This window comes from Dicentrarchus labrax, unplaced genomic scaffold (assembly GCF_905237075.1).
Source record: "Dicentrarchus labrax unplaced genomic scaffold, dlabrax2021, whole genome shotgun sequence".
Classification (NCBI taxonomy): domain Eukaryota; kingdom Metazoa; phylum Chordata; class Actinopteri; family Moronidae; genus Dicentrarchus; species Dicentrarchus labrax.
In genome coordinates this window covers 29,672,350-29,692,180 of record NW_026136715.1, presented here as the reverse complement: position 1 = coordinate 29,692,180, position 19,831 = coordinate 29,672,350, and the positions used below count along the sequence as shown (strand labels likewise).

At 38.1% G+C, this 19,831-nt stretch overlaps 1 protein-coding gene across 3 annotated transcripts; it reads right to left on the bottom strand.

Annotated features, from left to right (window-relative positions):
• Positions 1–656: 656 nt before the first annotated feature.
• LOC127377808 (sodium-coupled neutral amino acid transporter 3) lies at positions 657–19,711 on the bottom strand. Of its 3 annotated transcripts, none has more exons than XM_051426062.1 (16): positions 19,437–19,711; positions 10,836–10,963; positions 10,662–10,731; positions 10,330–10,445; positions 8,592–8,665; positions 8,329–8,421; positions 8,115–8,196; positions 7,951–8,033; positions 7,607–7,665; positions 5,896–6,015; positions 5,599–5,678; positions 5,146–5,246; positions 4,929–5,053; positions 2,181–2,325; positions 1,623–1,726; positions 657–1,497 (listed from the first exon to the last, which is right to left on the bottom strand). In XM_051426062.1, the coding sequence occupies exons 2-16, from the start codon at positions 10,892–10,894 to the stop codon at positions 1,393–1,395; spliced, it is 1,416 nt and encodes a 471-aa protein (XP_051282022.1). In that variant the 5' UTR covers positions 10,895–10,963; positions 19,437–19,711; the 3' UTR covers positions 657–1,392. The 3 variants fall into 3 exon arrangements, with proteins under 3 accessions (XP_051282022.1, XP_051282023.1, XP_051282024.1); XM_051426063.1 differs by lacking the exon at positions 19,437–19,711 and adding an exon at positions 12,187–12,325; XM_051426064.1 differs by lacking the exon at positions 10,836–10,963 and having other exon boundaries at positions 19,437–19,699.
• Between the last annotated feature and the right edge of the window lie 120 nt (positions 19,712–19,831).

The following is a 19,831-nucleotide window of genomic DNA, read 5'->3' as shown; positions in this document are numbered from 1 at the left end:
GAAAGATCCCGGAAAATTATTTCTTAAAAGGAGTGGGAACCCTGCACTTAGTCAAGGGTTGTAATTTTACTCAATGATAGAAAAGGGGTCCCTTAGGGTGTTAGGTGTTTTTGGATGTGCTAATCAATTATTGATCCTGGGTAGAGACACCAATTACACTGAACTGGGCAAATTCTTATTATTGTAAACTCAAAACCTCACCCTGATTTTGTTACCCAATACTGGCCTACTGTTGACTCAAGTTAGAACAGAGTGATTGAAAAATGACAAATAGTATGCCACTCTTGTCTGCTGTCATATGCCATATATTCGACATGTGGACTCTGCACGGTGCATTTTTGGAGCACTGGGGGGCAAAAAGATTCCAAGACAAATGGACTGAAACACAGTCCCAGTATACGAGGCTTGAAGTCGTTATGGCAAACAGTTGCTCTCCAACACATCCAGCAGACATAGAGCAACAGGAGTATTCTAGAGTTCTGACATGGTTTGTGTTCCCTTCTACCTGATAATATTAAATTCAAAATTATTGTTTATTGTAGTTAAAATTTATTTTGGTGCATATTTAAATCCTATACAATAGCATTTTATGTTTAACATTAAATTGTGATTAAAAAGCATAGTTTTTGTTGTATGCCAAAAATGAATAAGACAGGTTTCAACTGTTGTGAACTTTTATTAAATATCCCCATATGCTGTCCAGAATAAATTCACAAATGAATTAAATACCAAATTAATTGGTTCACAGTTGCATAAACTTCATGAGAGACTTTGGCTGATGGACGCTAGCTATGTCTTCCAGTTTACAGAATGACAATACACATACTTAAATTGAAGTGAATTATCCGAAGATATTTGTTCGGTTACCCCATGTTGTATGGCTCTCAGATGGAAGTAAAAATTATGGAATAGAAATAATTGGACTGTAATGATAAACACTGATGGTGTCTATCTTTGAATAGCAGTTTAATCAAGCACATATCAAATCAATTTTGCATCGAATGTTACTGATAATTAAACATGCTTTTTGCATTTAGACATTTCTCCAATTGGCTTTTAATATCGCTATTATTATACACCACATTTAGCCTCTGCTAAGGTTAATAGCTTGTAGTGGTTGAGGGGCTTCCATGGTCAACATGTTCATCAGCTCTCATGTAGAACATTGGAACCCCACCTGTGAAGGATTCTGGTGGTATATATCAACCTGGGTGGGTGATAGGACAAAACCGGGCTTCTCTCATCATGCTGGAGAAACGGATTGTCCAAATGATTAATAAAAACAGTCCCACAGAAGCCACGAGCCTTCCAGTAGTAGGTTAAATCTTCCAGAGGACTGGAGGAGGGGCACAATAGTGGGCTGCTGTTGCTGTAGGTTTTGGGGGTTGCACTTTAATGGCCACCGAGACTTCGCTTTTCTCCACTTGTCCAGTCAAGCCCAATGAATGTCAGGCTCATGGTCATGAATATGAAACCCAATGCTGTAAAACACGCAGCCTGAAAACCAAAGAAGATACATCAACATATTCACTAGACCCACTGTTCTCCTGGCTGATATTCATTGTGTTGGTTATACTTCTACTAACTGTGTTGAGTCTCTTCCCTCTCAGATAGGAACCTACCTGGATCTTTGGTCTGGAATTCATAGGCTCCTGGTTGGTGGGGATAATGCGGATGTAGAACAGTCCAGGAAGGATAAAGATCAGACTGGGAGCAGTGGTTGCCCCTAGACACAAAGGAGGCACAATAAAAAATCCTGGATCATTGATTTGTTAAATGCACTTCCTCAGAGCTTATATGGTCGCCATGGCCCAGTATTTTAAAACCTTTAATCTAGATCACAAATATCCAGAGTAAACCCTTTTTTAAGATAAAGATAAGTCAAAGATAAAGCTGGTCTTGCAGGTTTGTCCTGATTTTTTTAACACGGAAAAGAAAATGTTTAGTGTAAAAAGTGTAAATCAGCTATATATGACCATCTCTCTGGTAACTATCATTGTATCTATTATTGTTGTTTTTCCCCTCTCTTTTCAATTTTTGTTTTGTTAGTTTCCAGAGTGGGTTTGCTCATTTCAGTTTAGTTTTTAGGCGTTCCAGTGATGGTTTTAGTTATAAATGCTTAACTAACGCATAATAGTGTGTACTCATTTTAAAGTGTTACCCTAAGTCTAATATCCCACCAGTAATGCCAAAGATGTCTCGAATGTTGGGAACGAGGATGACCAGCAGGTTGACAGCAAACAGAAGACACACAGCAATGGTGATGTGACTGAGCCAGTGGAAGGGTCTCCCTGGAAAAAGCAGCTGCAGGAGGGCACGACGTATCTGAAACACAGATGAAAGGATGCATAATGCTGCTCATGTATCAGACCAATGTATCAAACAACACTAAAATAAAGAAAAACTATGTGTCAGAAATCACAGTAAAGAAACAGGTGAATTATCTTATTTAATGGATGTATCATGTACACACAGTTCAAGTATTAATCATTTAATCAGTAATCAGAATTATCAAACAACTCAATTCAAATTATCTAACAACTCAATTCAAATTTACTCAATACAATCTGGAGCTGGATGACTCAATGTATCAGATCCTTGCAACTGACCCACATTTGAGCCAAAATCAACTAATTAATTTATCTCTGTTCCAAAACTCAACCTCTAACTTTACTCCATCATTAGTTACATGGCAACAGAATTTGTTTCTCTCTGCACTGCTTCAGACAATGGACTTGTATTATTAGATCTTAGTGCTGCATGTGACACCACTGACCATAATATTCTTTTACAGAGACTTGAGCATCATATTGGCATTAAAGGAACCGCACTAAGCTGGTTTAAGTCATATTTATCATATAGTTCGCAGTTTGTACATGTTAACAATGAATCTTCAATAAATACTAAGGTTAGTCATGGAGTTCCACAAGGTTCTGTACTTGGACCAATACTATTTACTTTATTTAGCTCCCTTTAGGCAAAATTATTAGGAATCACTCCATTAACTTTCACTGTTATGCAGATAATACGCAGTTATATCTATCAATCAAGCCTGATAAAATTCATCAATTATCTAAATTACAAACATGTCTTAAGGACATAAAATCCTGGATGAACTGCAATTTTCTGATGTTAAACTCAGAAAAAAATCTTAGAGACTCACTGTCTAAAGATATAGTAACTCTAAATGGCATTACCTTGGCCTCTAGCACCACTGTCAGGAATCTTGGAGTTATCTTTGATCAGGATTTGTCATTTAATTCTCACATGAAGCAGACCTCTAGGACTGCCTTCTTTTATTTACGTAATATACAAAAATTAGACACATCCTATCACAGACAGATGCAGAAAAACTAATCCATGCATTAATGCATGTTACTAACTTCACTTCTTCCCCGGAGTTCTTGTGCTTTCTCGTCTCGCAGGTTCTTATCGATCCTGGTGGAGCCTCCTGTCATGGTCCTGCTAGATTGCCATTGCCAATACTGTTGTTGCTGTGCACCTGTCTGTCTGTTTGTCTCTCTCTCTGTCTCTCTCTCTCTCGCTCTCTCTCTCTCTCTCTCTCTCTCTCTCTCTCACCCCAACTGGTCGAGACAGACGACCACCCACCTAGAGCCGAAGGATCTGTCCTAGGTTTCTGCCTTTTAACAGGCAGTTTTTCCTTGCCCTTGTAGCCAAGTGCTTGCTTATGGTGGTACTGTTGGGTCTCTGTAAATAATGTTATAAAGAGTTCGGTCTAGACCTGCTCTATTTGAAAAGTGTCCTGAGATAACTTCTGTTATGAATTGCCGCTATACAAATAAAATTGAATTGAATTGAATTGAATTGCACTGCTCTCATCTAGAGTGGTTATTAATGAGTCTTATTTTTCACTTCAGTGTCTTATTGTTTGTACTGATGATAAAACACGTTGTTCAATAAAATTACAAATTGTACTGATGATTCAACCAGTAGAATTCCATGTCCATTTGGCCCATTTCCAAATTCAGGAATGTATGGAAGCAAATTGCATTCATCAAAAATGACCAAAAAGTAATTATACTTCTCTATCTCATAATTATGACTTAATATCTCATAATAACAAGAGAAGATCTCCTAATAATTTCATCTCAATTCTGTGACCTGATAAGGAATTTGCTAAATACTCAATTCAATTAAGTTTTTTTGTATAGTGACATAACCAAAGGACACTTTTCAAATAGAGCACGTCTAGATTGTAATCCTTATGAAATTAATAACAGCAGTTAACTGCAAAGAAATATTTCCTTTTAAGAGGCAGAAACCTCAAGCAGACCCCAACACTAGTTGTGATTAGAGAGAGGGAGAGAGGAGTGGGTGTGGGGGGTAAAGAGACAAAGACAGAGACAAAGATGCACAGCAATAACAATAGCAACAATAATAATAATGATGTATTTTTCAATTACTTTATAATTTGTTTTTCTGATAGCAATTTTGCTATCCTGATGTTCTGATTATGAGACAGTTTTCTTGTAATTAGTTGATTTATATCTTAAATATGAAAGTTTACACACAAATTACCACTCAGTTTTGTTTTCTTTGGTAACTGCAATACACTTCTGTAGAGATTCACTAAATGGACATGTAATCAGTGAATGAGAGAAGTATTTATTAAACCTTCCCGCACAGATGTTCCAGCAGCTAGCTCCCCTCTTTTCCTGGTAGGCTTTTAATGTGAAATATCCACAGGAAGTAGATGGAAATTGTTACATCTCTGTTGTACTAAATTAATTAGTGCTGTGGAAGTGTGAACTACTGTACTGCAGGTACTTCCACCTTTTTTTTTTTCAGCATTTGAGATTTAACAAAAACCCTGTCCACTTTACTTCACAAGTAAGGTGGACACACAAGTATCTCAGGTTAGTGTCAGAGTATGTCAGATTGTGTGTGAAGACCAGATATGTTCTTACAGGAAACAAGACCACAGGTACAGTCAGAGTGACGGCCACCAGGACAGCCAGCCGAACACACAGGATCAGAGTGTCCAGGGGATCCACCTTACTGTAGGTATGAAGGAGCTCTGCTTCTGTGTTCTCTGCACACACACACAAATATAGAATCAGTGAGACCTCACTGTCATTAAACTGAGCTATGTTTTGCAGCTGACTTAAACATATGTTGCCTCACCGTAGAAGGTCAGATAGCCAAATATGGCAGTTAAAAAGTACATGATGAACATGCCCAGGATGGAAACATTGCCAATATTCTGCATTCTTCTCTTGGTTGGGCTTTAGGAAAACAAAATTGCAGATGTTTTAGCACGACAGCACATGAAGTAAAGAGAGGGAAGCATGGTTATATCTATAGTTCATTTTCAAAAAAGCTTATACTTAAAGATAATATAGCTATAGTTCCTAAATGTAAAATTAACTGTATTCATTGATTTTTGGCCACTTTTGGAACCACTTAAGTGGTTTAGATAATCTGGAGAAACTGTCGGTATTTTTCAACTTGACTGATCTTTTCACCCTTCTCCCAAAGGTCATTATAACTGATGGTTACTGATGGTGGCCAAAACCCACATAAATCCTTTAATTGTGTTGATTTGAATGTAAGAATCTAATAATGTGTTCATCTTACTTGCTCAGTTCAGTGTAGATGGGAAGCACTTCAGGGTGACATACAAAAGCAAATGCCAGGATGGGGATGGTATATGCCGTCTGCAAATCAGGCAACAGAGTAACTTTACTTGGTTGTTTTCCAGGAAGCACATGAACTCTACACTACCCTGTGTAATAAGATGCACCCACAAATAGTTCCTGACCATACACGTGTTGAGTGCACACTGCAGTCCTCTGAACAGAGCTCCTTACAAATGAACAGTTCAAATTGTGATTTTTGTGTGTGTGCTTGAAACTGAGGTAGTTAATCTCAGACCTCTTGGTTGATGGTGAAGAATTTGATGGTGCATGTGTCTTCTGGGATGGCTGCTGTGTCCACAGAGTAGTTTCCAAACACTTCCAGAGGGCAAGCAATGTTAAATCTCTTGTAGATGACCTGATGTGACACAAAGAGAGAGTCTTTTCCTCGTGTCTTTCACTTCATGTCCTTTTGGACTTTCTGGATTTTATTTCTGTTTTGGATTGCTACATCATTTTAAGTAAGTTTACATTTAGTTTAAATTTGGTAGTCAAGTCCCTTGTAGTCACTGCATTATGATAACAGCAACAACATTATTTATTTACATAATAGTGTGTGCATGCAAGCGGGTCGTCCACTAATCGGAAGGTTGTTGATTCAATCCCCGGCTCCTCCTGCCACATGTCGAAGTATCCTTGAGCCGAACCCCAAATTGCTCCCAATGCTGTGCATCGGTGTGTGAATGTGTATGAATGAGTCAGTTTCTGTTCGATGAGCTTTGCCATCACTGAGTGAATGTGTATGAAAGGGTGAATCGTGACACGTAGTGTAAAAGCGTCTTGAGTGGTCGGAAGACTAGAAAGGCGCTATACAAGTACAGGTCCATTTACCATGTAAATCTAGTTCTTCATTCCAAAATATATAATATATAATTAAATAAATAAAAATTGGATCTTACCCAATACTAAAATTTTGGTATTTTAATTGTTTTTAAATTAAAGGTCCAGTGTGTAACATTTAGATCTATTGGCAGACATGCAGTATAGACATAATGTATAGACATAATGTGTTTTCATTAGTGTAAAACAGAATTAGCCATTTTTATGTACAGAGGAAGCGACTGTGGTTCAGAGGTAAAACTAATTGGAAGGTTAGTGGTTCAAACCCCGGCTCCTCTCGCTGCGTGTTGAAGTGTCCTTGAGCAAGACACTGAACCCCAAATTGCTCCCGATTGGTGTATGAATGATTAGTTTCCGTTCTGGTAAGGCACCTTGCATATATGAATGTGTGTGAATGGGTCGAGTGTGGCATGTAGTGTACAGCGCATTCAGTGGTCAAAATACTAGAAAGGCGCTATTTAAGTACAGTCCATTTACCATTTAAGGCTGCCATGTTTCTACAGTAGCCCAGGACAGACAAACCAAACACTGGCGGTAGATAGAGCCTTCCACATTTTTCACGTTTTGTGAATGCAACTTGCAAGTACACCGCTAGATGCCACCAAATCCTACACACCCACCTTTTTAAAATGTAATAATTTCAGTTTAAAAGTTTGCTAACAACACACATGTGCAAACCCAAAGTGCGGGTTTATAGTGTTGTAGTCATAGTTTATAGTCAACATCCATAGGCACTCAGTATCTTAGTGGTAGTTTACTTCCTTATATGTAAATGGTAAATGGACCTGTACAGCGCCTTTCTAGTCTTCCGACCACTCAAGGCACTTTTACACTACGTGCCACATTCACCCTTTCACACACGATGGCAAAGTCCATCGAACAGAAAATAATGCACATTCACACTGATGCATGGCATCAGGATTGGGGTTCAAGGATACTTCGACATGTGGCACCAGGAGCCAGGGATCCAACCCACAACCTTCCGATTAAGCAACGACCCGCTCTGCCTCTGAGCCACAGCCGCTGCTGGAGATATGTAACAAATATCTCCAGCATTCCAGCGCTGTGCCGTGGCAGTGAAGTTATGCATTGGGACGACACACACTCACCGCTGAGAGGAAGAAGACCATGCAGGAGAGAGAGAAACCACTGGTATAACCAAGATACCCTGCAGAATGCAAGAAGACAACCCCTCAGACACACCTCAAAAAATACAACTAGGCACTCTAAGTTTGAGTTTATTCTTAAGTTTGAGTTTTTTTTTTTAAATCATATTGAAGAGCAGAACCAATCATTAGTCTACATGTGGTATTAACTTGAGTTTACACCATACAATAAAAGGAAACGGATCGAGTCCTTTCTAAAGACTTAAAATAATTAATGGTTTTGTGCACAAATTTAAAGCATTACTAGGGAATTACAAAGCATGACAAGTAAAGGGAAAGTTACGTACCCAGGTGTTTCATCAATGTTAGTGGGAGGATGACGCAGACAGTGACGATGATGATGAGGTAGTTTCCATTCATGAACCAGTCGCTAGGTACAGAACAGAGAGACTCACATAAAGAATACATACAAATAGTATAAACTGTATTCAGTATTGTTAGCAGTACTCACTCAGAGCTGGATGTCTGGCCAAGAAAGGCTTGGATGACCAGTGGTAACTCAGATTTTACTATGAACAGGTAGCTGGACATGGCTTCAGGGGAGGAAAAAGAGTGTTTATTAAGTGTACATGATCACATATATTTACATATTCCCTCAAAACAGTGATATTCACCACTGACCTGTATGACATTTTAAATACCATACCTATATACCACTGTCTTACCTCCAATGTTATGTAGTGTTATGATGACAGCTGCTAGAATCTTCCCTGGATGACCAAAAGCTCTCAGGCCAAGTTGCTCATAGGCACGAATACCTGATGAGACCAATAACAAAGAACTATGTTGTAAACTGGCTGTGGACATTTAGACATATATACAGGACTAGCTAAATTGGACTTTATATACAGAAGAGGGGAAGTGAAGAGACACAGAAAGACCTTTTAAAAATGTTGAACTCATGACTTGAAATTGATTGAAGTCTTACCCACAACTCCAGCACTGCGTAGCAGCAGGTGGACGGAATAACAGGACAGACAGGCGATACATGTCAATAGGATCCTGTAAAATGCATGTTTATAAAAATATTATAAACATCAACATATATGTATAAATATATTTTTTGAGCTTTTTAGCATTTTAAAACATAATAGTTTCTGCTTAATAATTGCAAGAATTGCTACCCTTTTAATAGCATTTTCAATGTATTTTTATCTGCTATGGTCAAATGTCTACCTCAGCCATTTTAACTTTGTGTACAGATGGTGGGGGTTTGTAAGTATGGAGGACTAAAAGTGCCAAAATTAAATAAATAAATACACCATTACATAATTACTTAAATGTGTCATTAATTAATTAAAATTGGAATTAAATACTTAAATGTGTTATTAAATGTGTCATTAATTCATTCAAATACCGATTCATTTGATGTAAAATACATACAGACCTCTCTCCTAGAAAGTTCATGAAGATCCTCCATTGTCTCTATCCAGGCACTCTACTTCAGACCAAAGCAATGGATCAGACTAGATTTGCGTTAGCCCCACCCACTGCGTTTGATGGGCGACTTTGACAGATAAAAGTAATTCATGAAGCACTGCAATGCAGGACCATGGAATAATTAAATAAATAGTGAAATAATTATATATGTTTTTTAAATAAAATGAATTGGTATTGGATGAATTAATGACACGTTTTGTTTTTTTTTAAGTCATTTTTTTGGCCTTTTATTGCCTTTATTTGATAGATACAGCTGAAGAGAGGGGGGACGACATGCAGCAAAGGGCTGCAGGTCGAATTTGAACCCTGGGCCGCTGCAGCAAGGACTCAGCCTTGGTACATGGGTCGCCAGCTCTACCCACTGAGCTAACTGGGCGCCCAAATTAATGACATGTTTAATAACACATTTAAGTAATTATTTAATGGTGTATTTATTTATTTAATTTTGGCACTTTAAGTCCTCCATATGTAGGGGGCATGTTTTGCATGGGTATGGTTTAAAGTGTCTGCAAGGCCGCAGATGGACCCTTCTCCTGTCATTTGTAATATCAGCTGTTCATGTATATCCAGTAGCACAGTGACAGACCTACTGTACATACTCTGGACCAAACCCAATCTCCACACTCCTGGTACCAAGTCCATGAGAATTTAGGGCTGTCCCACTGTCAAATCATCAAGTTTTAATGTTTGTCTGACTGAATAACCCACAGCCTCTAAGTGCTTTACAATACATGTCACATTAACACATTCACATACATTCATACACAGATAGGAGCGGCTGTGGCTGAGGCAGAGCAGGTCGTCCACTAATCGGAAGGTTGTTGGTTCTATCCCCAGCTCCTCCTGCCACATGTTGAAGTATCCTTGAGCAAGACACTGAACCCCAAATTGCTGCCAATGCTGTGCATCGGTGTGTGAATGTGTATGAATGAATGTTTTTCTGTTCGATTGGCTTTGCCATCACTGAGTGAATGTGTGTGAAAGGGTGAATGTGGCACATAGTGTAAAAGCGCTTTGAGGGGTCGGAAGAAGGCACTATACAAGTACAGGTCCATTTACCATTGACCCTAGTAGAGGCTGCCATGCAAGGTGCCAACTGCTGATCAGAAACAAATTCTCATTCACACTCCACACCAATAGCACAGCATCGGTAAAAATTTGGAGTTCAGTATCTTGGACGCATGCAGGGGAAAATTAACTGCCAACCTTCTGATTCTTGTACTCACAGGAAAAGGACGATGCCAGTGTTTGACATGGCATATGACAGACCCAGAATGCCGCTGCCCATGATGGCGTTGCTCAGGTTGAAGACAGACATTCCAAAGGAGGTTTTACCCTCAAACTGGAAAAGACATAAGAATATTAACTTCAATGACACAAAAACAAAGATTTTGTGTTAGGCTGCATATTGTGACATTACATTACAATTCACCCAACCCAACAACATGAAAATAAACAGAACTTGCACAATTAAAAAAATAAATTGTTTTGAATATACATTGTATCAACAGAACACACAGAGCACCAATAGGCTGCATGACCTGTCTCTCATACTCACATCTGTGAACTGAGGTCTCTTTGATCCATCACTCTTGTGTTGCAGAAACTTTTCTTCTTCTGGCGGGACACTGTGATATCCAGAACAAACAAACATCTGCACTCCTTCAACTGAACATGATATGAACATACTTGATTTACCATGAATTCATAGCGACACAAATAAGAAACATACCCTGCCTCCCCAGTGATGTCATGGTGGTGATTACCATTAGATTGCTTCTGCAGTTCCATATTTATGATAATTATTTCTTCAGAATAATGGAGGTTTGGAAAGAATGAAAAGGTTTTGAAATGTAAAATCTGAAAAGAAGAAACAAACACAAACAGCTTAAGTCCACCTCATAGAATATTTGCATATTTAATAATTTTATATTGACTGTAGAATACTGACATCATCATCAAGTGTAAACTGGTGAACAGCTGCTTTTTTTGTGGTCATGTATAGCTAAAAACACTGCCATACAAATAATAAATAATAATATAAAAGACTGCTGCTGTTTTAGCCATGGTAGTTAGCAGCGTGGCCCTAAGGTTGGTTGTTCCAACTCTGACTTATAAATTGTATTTATTTATTATTTCCTCCCATAGTTCAAATTAAAACTTTGAGGGCCAGCTAAAGAAAAATATGTAATTAGCATTTTTCTGGAGATGTTCAGTACCAAATTTGGTGACGATTGCTCATTATGTTGAGAACTAGTAGTGAACAAACAGATATAGAAAATCCAAAATGGTGGAAATTTCACCTAGACATAAATGGGCATGGCTTATACAGATACATTCCTGGAGATACTCTTTCTTTTACGAAGGAATATCTAATATACCGATCAGCCATAACATTATGACCACTGATGGGTTAAGTAAATAACACTGAGTATCATGGCACCTGTCAGTGGATGGGATGATATATTAGGCAGCAAGTTTTAAACATTTTGCCCTCAAAGTTGTGGTCTGATCTAACAGATGAGCTACTGTAGCTCAAACTGCTGAAACAGTTCCTGCTGGTTCTGATAGAAAGGTGTCAGACCACCAGGGTGCCCAGGTGGTCATAATGTTATGGCTGTTATGGTGAATATATATATATATATATGTGTGTGTGTAAATATATAGGAATTCTGTGTTAAGTTTGTTCATAGAAAGAAAAGTGACACCTGATCAAACACCACTCTTTCCACTAACTACAGGATGAATGCCAAAAGGGCAGCTGTTGGCACCTGTTTAAGTTTTCTTTTAGTTTTTGAGTACCCTAACCCTAACCTTAACCCTTGCTGTCATGTGGAAAACAAGTTAAGGATTTAAAGGCCTGTGTCTGAGTGTTTGGGGTGATACTCATCTAAATTTATTGACATTAGTGTTTCTGGTTAACAGTCGAAGCTGTGCAAAATTTTAACAAATCTGATTTGTAAACAATCAGCAGCAGAAAGATTGAGCAAGCTAAACGATGTTGTCTGTTACTGTATTACAATTTATAATACAAACAGCTTTATTGCCCAAATCCAAAGCCAGAGCTAACGTCCATTTCTTACCTTGTTATTTCTGCTGAAGAGAATTGGATTTCACAAACAACTACAGTCAACCAGTATCAAAGTACACAACTGAGCCCGCTAAGCCACCAACACCCCTCTCCGTGTGTGTGTTTGGTTGGAATCAGAGGTGTAGTGCTGTTTGTTTAAGTTCTGGAGCACACTTATGACGTGCGTGCATATGCGCTTAGTTATGTTCTGGCTTGTTTCAAAGGTTCTATGTTGGGGAGTTTACATACAGATAGATAGATAGATAGATAGATAGATAGATAGATAGATAGATAGATAGATAGATAGATAGATAGATAGATAGATAGATACTTTATTTATCCCGAGGGAAATTTTTATTTATATAAGAGTATTTGTTGATTTCTTTAGTTTTCGACACTATCAAACAGAATATCTTTTGTTATGGACAATTTGTCGGACAAAATAACATATCTGAATATTTCAAGCTGGGCAATTCTATTGTGTTGGCAACATGGGCAACTGCCCTTAGGGACCTAAAAGCCCCAGGTTCACTCTACAAGACAATTTAGGCGTAGTAGCCACTCTAAGCACTTTTCCCATGCATATTCATAAGAAAAGGAGAGGTTGTAACATGGTGCATACATTTTTGTGACCCCCCCCTAAAGTGACTCATGATCAGAATTTAATCGAATTGGTTCAGTACCATTGAGGAAGTCTAGAAGAGCCCCATGTGTGGCACATGGGTTCACTGTGTGCATAATTTGTGGTGATTTGAATAACCTTTAAAAACATACCATGGGTGTTTAGCAACCTGGGACTGTATTCCACATGTCTTATTCATTCAGTTCATTCAATTAAGCACTCAGCTCCACGGTATTCTTCAAACTATTTGTCTGTAACAATGCTCTGTTATAAGTCAAATTTGTTTTACATTTTATTTTAATGTATGTTTAATGTATGTAATGTATGTTTTGTATGCTACTGGATACTTGAATTCTATCTATCTATCTATCTATCTATCTATCTATCTATCTATCTATCTATCTATCTATCTATCTATCTATCTATCTATCTATCTATCTATCTGGTGTCAAAATGTAAAAAATTATGCATTATGCATATTTCTCTAAAGCGTTTATAGGGTCATGAGAGCTGAGGCCTGTAAGAGTGTTCACGGCACGCTCGATGCAAGGGACAGGTGGTTCTTGTTTGGCCTCATGATGGTGCTGTTGTCTCACTGTTACTATGAAAAAGTTTGTTTATATTACCTTCCTTAATATGATGGTTCAAGAAAGAGCAGCAGTTATCTGGTACTGGAGGGTTGATGACTGTATTTCTGAAAATGAAGATGTACTTGAGGCTACTGACGATGAGAAATTTGTTTTTGTGCCATTGTAACAGCAGAATTGAGGCATGAGAATGGGAAAGCTAGCTAGCTCAGATGATATGAGCTCTGAATTGGACAATGATCAAGATACCATAGTGGCCCAAAGAGAAGGAAATTCAACTTGAAAAGCCGGAAGATTTCACAAGTGTTGCACTTTCCTGGGAATTTAACAGAGTCCTATAACAACTTTAGTCCCTCCGAAATTGATAATCTTGTTGATAGTGCTGCAGGCTCACTACGATCAACATTAGTGTCTATCGTTCCTATAAAGAGGAAATTATTAAAACATAGGAGACTAGCACCGTGGTACAACCACCAAACCCGCCAATTAAAGCAAAAAGCTAGGAAATCTGAAAGGAAATGGCGCTCTTCCAAATGATCAGAATATCGCTCAATTTGGCATGATAATCTTAAAACCTATAGAAAGGCCCCCCGTAATGCCAGAGGAGCCTATTATTCAGCACTAATAGAAGAAAATAAGAACAACCCTAGGTTCCTCTTCAGCACTGTAGCCAGGCTGACAGAGAGTCACAGCTCTATTGAGCCACAAACTTAAGTAGCAATGATTTCATGAGCTTCTTTTATAATAAAATTATTATTATTAGAGAGAAAATTAGTCACCAAATGCCCTCAACAGCTATCAGTGGCTCTCCAAGTTCAGGAACTTTAACTAATGTAAACTCAGATATATATTTAGACTGTTTTTTTGCTATCGGTCTTCATCAGTAAACTTCAATAATTTCTACATCAAAGCCATCAACCTGTCTGTTAGACCCGATCCCAACTAGGCTGCTTAAAGAAGTCGTACCCTTAATTGGCACTTCTTTACTAGATATGATTAATCTTTCTTTATTATCTGGATATGTACCACAGTCCTTTAAACCCCTTCTTAAAAAGCCCACTCTTGACCCAGGGGTTTTAGCCAACTATAGACCCATTTCTAACCTCCCCTTCCTCTCTAAGATTCTGGAGAAAGTAGTCGCCAAAGAGTTGTGTGACTTTCTACATAACAATAGTTTATTTGAGGATTTTCAGTCAGGATTTAGAGTTCATCACAGCACAGAGACAGCTCTGGTTAAAGTTAATAATGACCTTCAGATTGCTTCCGACAATGGACTTGTCTCTGTACTTGTATTATTAGATCTTAGTGCTGCATTTGACACCATTGACCATGATATTCTTTTACAGAGACTTGAGCATCAAATTGGCATTAAAGGAACAGAACTAAGCTTTAAGTCATATTTATCAGATAGTTCGTAGTTTGAACATGTTAACGATGAATCTTCAATAAATACTACAGTTATTCATGGAGTTCTGTACTTGGACCAATACTATTTACTTTATATATGCTCCCTTTAGGCAACATTATTAGGAATCACTCCATTAACTTTCACTGTTATGCAGATGATACGCAGTTATATCTATTGATCAAGCCCGGTGAAATTAATCAATTATCTAAATTACAAACATGCCTTAAGGACATAAAATCCTGGATGAGCTGCAATTTTCTGATGTTAAACTAGAACAAAACGAAATTCTTGTACTTGGCCCCAAAAACCTTAGAGACTCACTGTCTAAAGATATAGTTACTCTAGATGGCATTACCTTGGCCTCTAGCACCACTGTCAGGAACCCGTCTTAAAACCCATCTCTTCTCTGTGGCCTTTGACACCTAGTAAGATGTCGACTTTATTTACTTGATTTAATTTCTTGTTTTGATTGTTTTTTATTGCGTGGTTATTATTTTTACTCATGTTTTATGTCTTTTCATTTTATTGTTGTATTATATGTAATTTTGCGCCTCATGTGAGCTGTTATGGCTTTTATTTATGATGTCTTATTTATTCTCCTGTACAGCACTTTGGTCAACTTTGGTTGTTTTAAAGTGCTTAACAAATAAAGTTGGATTGGATTGGATTGGATCTGTCATTTAATTCCCACATAAAGCAGACCTCCAGGACTGCCTTCTTTCATTTACGTAATATTACAAAAATTAGACACATCCTATCACAGACAGATGCAGAAAAATTAATCCATGCATTCGTTACTTCTAGGCTGGATTACTGCAACTCTTTATTATCAGGTTGCCCCAATAAGTCCATTAAAACACCCCAATTAATTCCAAACGCTGCAGCACAAGTACTGACAGGAACTAGAAAAGATATAGTTATGGTTGGCTCAGGTGAGTCCTGAACCATCCCTTAGTTATGCTGCTATTAGGCCTAGACTATCGGGGGATTTCCCATGGTGCACTGAGCTCCTCTCTTCCTCTCTCTTTCTGCACTCCTGGTGGAGCCTCCTACCATGGTCCTGCTTGACTGCCATTGCTAATATCACTGATATTAATGTTATTATTATTATAAGTATTATTATTGCTATGGTTACTGTTGTTGCTGTTGTCACTGCTCATTGTCCCCTATCGTTGCTGTTGTCATGTTCATCATCACCAGTCACTACTATTAGTGTAGTTGTTGATATTGTTGTTGCTGTGCACCTGTCTGTCTGTCTGTCTGTCTGTCTGTCTGTCTGTCTCTCTCTCTCTCTCTCTCTCTCTCTCTCTCTCTCTCACCCCAACTGGTCGAGACAGACGACCACCCACTTAGAGCCGAAGGGTCTGTCCTAGGTTTCTGCCTTTTAACAGGCAGTTTTTCCTTGCCCCCGTCGCCAAGTGCTTGCTCATGGTGGTACTGTTGGGTCTCTGTAAATAATGTTATAAGGAGTTCGGTCTAGACCTGCTCTATTTGAAAAGTGTCCTGAGATAACTTCTGTTATGAATTGGCGCTATACAAATAAAATTGAATTGAATTGAATTGGGAAAGTTTGGCCCTTTTTTTTGCTCTTAAAATCTTTGGTTTGTCCAGAAACAGAATCGCTTTAGCTGAGGAACTCCCACAAAATAGCTGGAGGTGCCACATCTGTCCATCCATTACTTTGAGATTTAATAACTTTTCCCACTTTTGGCTACTCTGAGTAGGGGTTGCAACAGCCAATCATCTGTTTCCACCTCTCTGGCAAATTGGGCCCCAGTGGCTGGGGAGCAGAGTCTTGTCCAAGGGCACTGCGACTTGTAGACAGGATGAGATCAAACTGCCAACCCTGTGATAAGTAGATGACCCACTCTACCACCTGAGCCACAGCTGCCCTACAGCTGACACCTGTCATATTATAGATTGAGATATTGAGATATCAGATGATGATTTTTTCCTTGGGTATCTGAGGTGATTAATCCAGACTAGGTGTTTCAACTGTTTTACAAAAAATAACAATAATAAATAAATTAATAAAAAATAATAAAACATTACAGTTGGCTAACAGAACCAAACCAAAGCAAGCATTTTAATATATTAGAATGATAGGCAAAAACATTTCCAAAATTCCAGTGAAAGGCAACGTGGCTCTACAGATAAGAGGCTGGAGTGAAGCCAAGTCTGGATGGCTCGCTGTAGGCCTCAGTAACAACAGACAGAGTGATAACAGCTGAGAATGACCTCCCTGCTCAAACATGACTGAGTTGGTTCCTCAGACATTGACATTTTGTACAGTAGTTGTCACATGGACTCTATTGGTAAATACTGTCCCTAGCAGAGACATTTTGCATTTTCATGCTGTTTAATTAATTAATTAATTAATTAATGTTTAATTGCTCTTTAATCTTGGCCTTATTTAATATATTAATGTTTCTTAGAGATTAATCAAATAAGTATATTTTGTTTAGAAGAACATACATTTATTATGGCATTGTCATGCTGTTCAGGTGTTGGCAGAACAATCAGAACCGATATACCTTTACATGCAAGTCCCTACACTCAAAATAAGTTACCTGCAGTGCTTGACAGTATCACTAATAAAAATGTAAATTAACTACTGAAACTGTTAGGTTAGCCATGTAATTGATCCAGATCCGGTTCTGTCTGTCCCTTTAAAGGTTATTAGTCACACAGCACTGGTCTTGCTTTAATGATACTTAGAAGAAGGATGCATGTTTGCACTGTGTTTTAGTATGTTCCTACCTGTGATGAAATCACACTGATTAGATTGCAGTTTTGATTTGGTTGAACTTGGATGAATTTCTGTAAATTGTATATTATTATTTATTTTATATTGATATTATAGGCAAATACATTTAACCACACAAGAAAATATCACATTTCAAATGCCAATTTTGAGTGACCGGATTTTATGTACTCACATAAAAATAAAAGTCAAACAGTTTCCTGTGGCTACCTGCTCACTGGACACTATCTGATTTATTGTGATGCAGGTACACCCGCCCACCCTGTGCACCAATCAGGTTCAAGATTTTCTTGCCCATGCTTTCTGGCCAAAGACACATTTACAACTGTAAACAGACACTTCTATTTATGACATACTCCAAGCTGTAGCATGTGCTATTATTGAATTGAATCAAATCATTATTTATGCAACAAAAATATTCTTTTAGTTTTACAATGCACAATTGTAAACGTCCAGATGTGGGTTCAAAGGTCCAGTGTGTAACATCTAGGAGGATCTATTGGCAGGAATGGAATATAAATAGAATTTCAGTTTATAATCACCTAAAAATAAGAAACGTTGTGTTTTTTTCCCCTTAAAATATGCTGTTTGAGTGGGTCTTTAGGTTTCTTGTAGCCCAGAAAGGACATACCAAACACTAGCTCTAGATAGGGAATTTCGCAGCTACCGTAGTTTCTCCTACACACTTGGAAGGTTGAGCTGTATTCAAGTGGTCGCAATCTGCAATTTCACCGCTGCCAGTAAATCCTATTCACTGGTCCTTTAATCCAATCTAGCCTGCATGTAATAGCAAAAATGCTATAAGCATAGAAATTGAAATGAATAGATGTAAAATAGGTCGAATAAGCAAAGAAACCAGTTAAACGCACAGTGTTTTGTTTTATATTTCTGTTCATATTTTTGGTTTGTGATATCAATCTGAACATCTCCGTTTTTGAGAGGAAGCTATCATTTTATCTCCCAAAATAATGAACTATTCCTGTAAGATTTTTTTCACATTATCCAAAGAGTTTCCATACATCTTTAAAAGCCCTCATCTGGGACTGTACATAGAGTCTGCCACAGAGCGAAGTCAGAGGGAACATACAGTGTACAATGTGTGCCCGAATGAGTCCCTGCCCTATTTTCCATGCATGGAATGTGTAGATATACAGCTAATGTAATGTTGTCACCTTTTTTTGTGTTTTAGTCTTTTTTTTAATGTGCACACATTAACCATTATCTGAGATCTACTGTATGACAAACAGCTGAGGCTCATGTTTACTTCGACACCAGAAAAATTGTTAACTGTTTGTTTTGTTGTTTTTGTGGGTTCTTCACCCCCCCCCAACTATGTGTAGTAGTTGACACATGTGACACACAGTATTATTTACCAATAATATTTTTTTCCACTTGTTTCTTATTCCACAAATCTTTGAAAATATTCATACATCAAGACTCACCATTTGTGATTTAAAATGTAAATCCTTAAGAGCAATGTAAAATAACTGAAGGAGTATAATAATTCATAATAATGATAATAATAATTATTAATCTGAAACATAATTAGTAACAAAACTTAAAATTAAAAAATGCTTGAAATTATATTATAATCTCAGGAAAATCATGCTCAATCTCATTTACAGTAAAAAAAAAATTAGCCAAAAGCTGAGGAACTGTTGGATCACTTCTGAAAAACAGCTGCATAACCTGTGCATATAAGTAGTTTATTGAGTCTGATAATCATTTGAAAGTCAAAGCCTCTGAGCAATGGCTGGAGCTATTAACAAAGCTGTACTCTTCTTCCATGATTCTTCACTCTTACTGAGCAAACCCCCTCAAGCAGCCAAACCACGTGGCAGCACAGTAGCACCAACTCAGCCAGATGAATAGTGTTACTTACCTCCAGAAACAGGCCCTGTCGGCTCTCTGAAGCAGAGGGGCAATCTGTGTGGTGAAGTCCTGGGATCAGAGCAGCAGTTTGGGCTGGAAGGATGATAATGTTTGCCTGTTTTTGGAGCCCAGCAGAGAAGCATAGAGTGTCTCAGGGAGAGGTTGGTTAGAGGGGAGCAAATGTGGGAGCAGGCAGGGCTGCTGAAAATGACGGTTTCAAGTTTCTTGTGATGTCACATGTAGAGGCACTCCTCTTCCTTTCTAGAAAAAAGAGAAAGATAACAAGTTAACTGTGACTTTCTCTCAGGGCTCTGGTGATGAATAGTTCTGTGGGGAATTCACTAGGCTCCTATGGCCTGCTCATATGCAGTGGGCCTATGTTATTGTTTCCATGTTTCTACTCTC

Bases quoted from the DNA above. Each gene is read 5' to 3' on its own strand.
- LOC127377808 (XM_051426062.1), bottom strand. From the start codon at position 10,894: ATGGAACTGCAGAAGCAATCTAATGGTAATCACCACCATGACATCACT. The intron at 6,016-7,606 runs GTGAGTGTGTGT...GTGTCACATCAG, and splicing joins TGGTCTTCTTCCTCTCAGCG to GTCATCTACAAGAGATTTAA. The intron at 5,247-5,598 runs GTAAGATGAACA...GTTTTCCTAAAG, and splicing joins ATCTACACTGAACTGAGCAA to CCCAACCAAGAGAAGAATGC.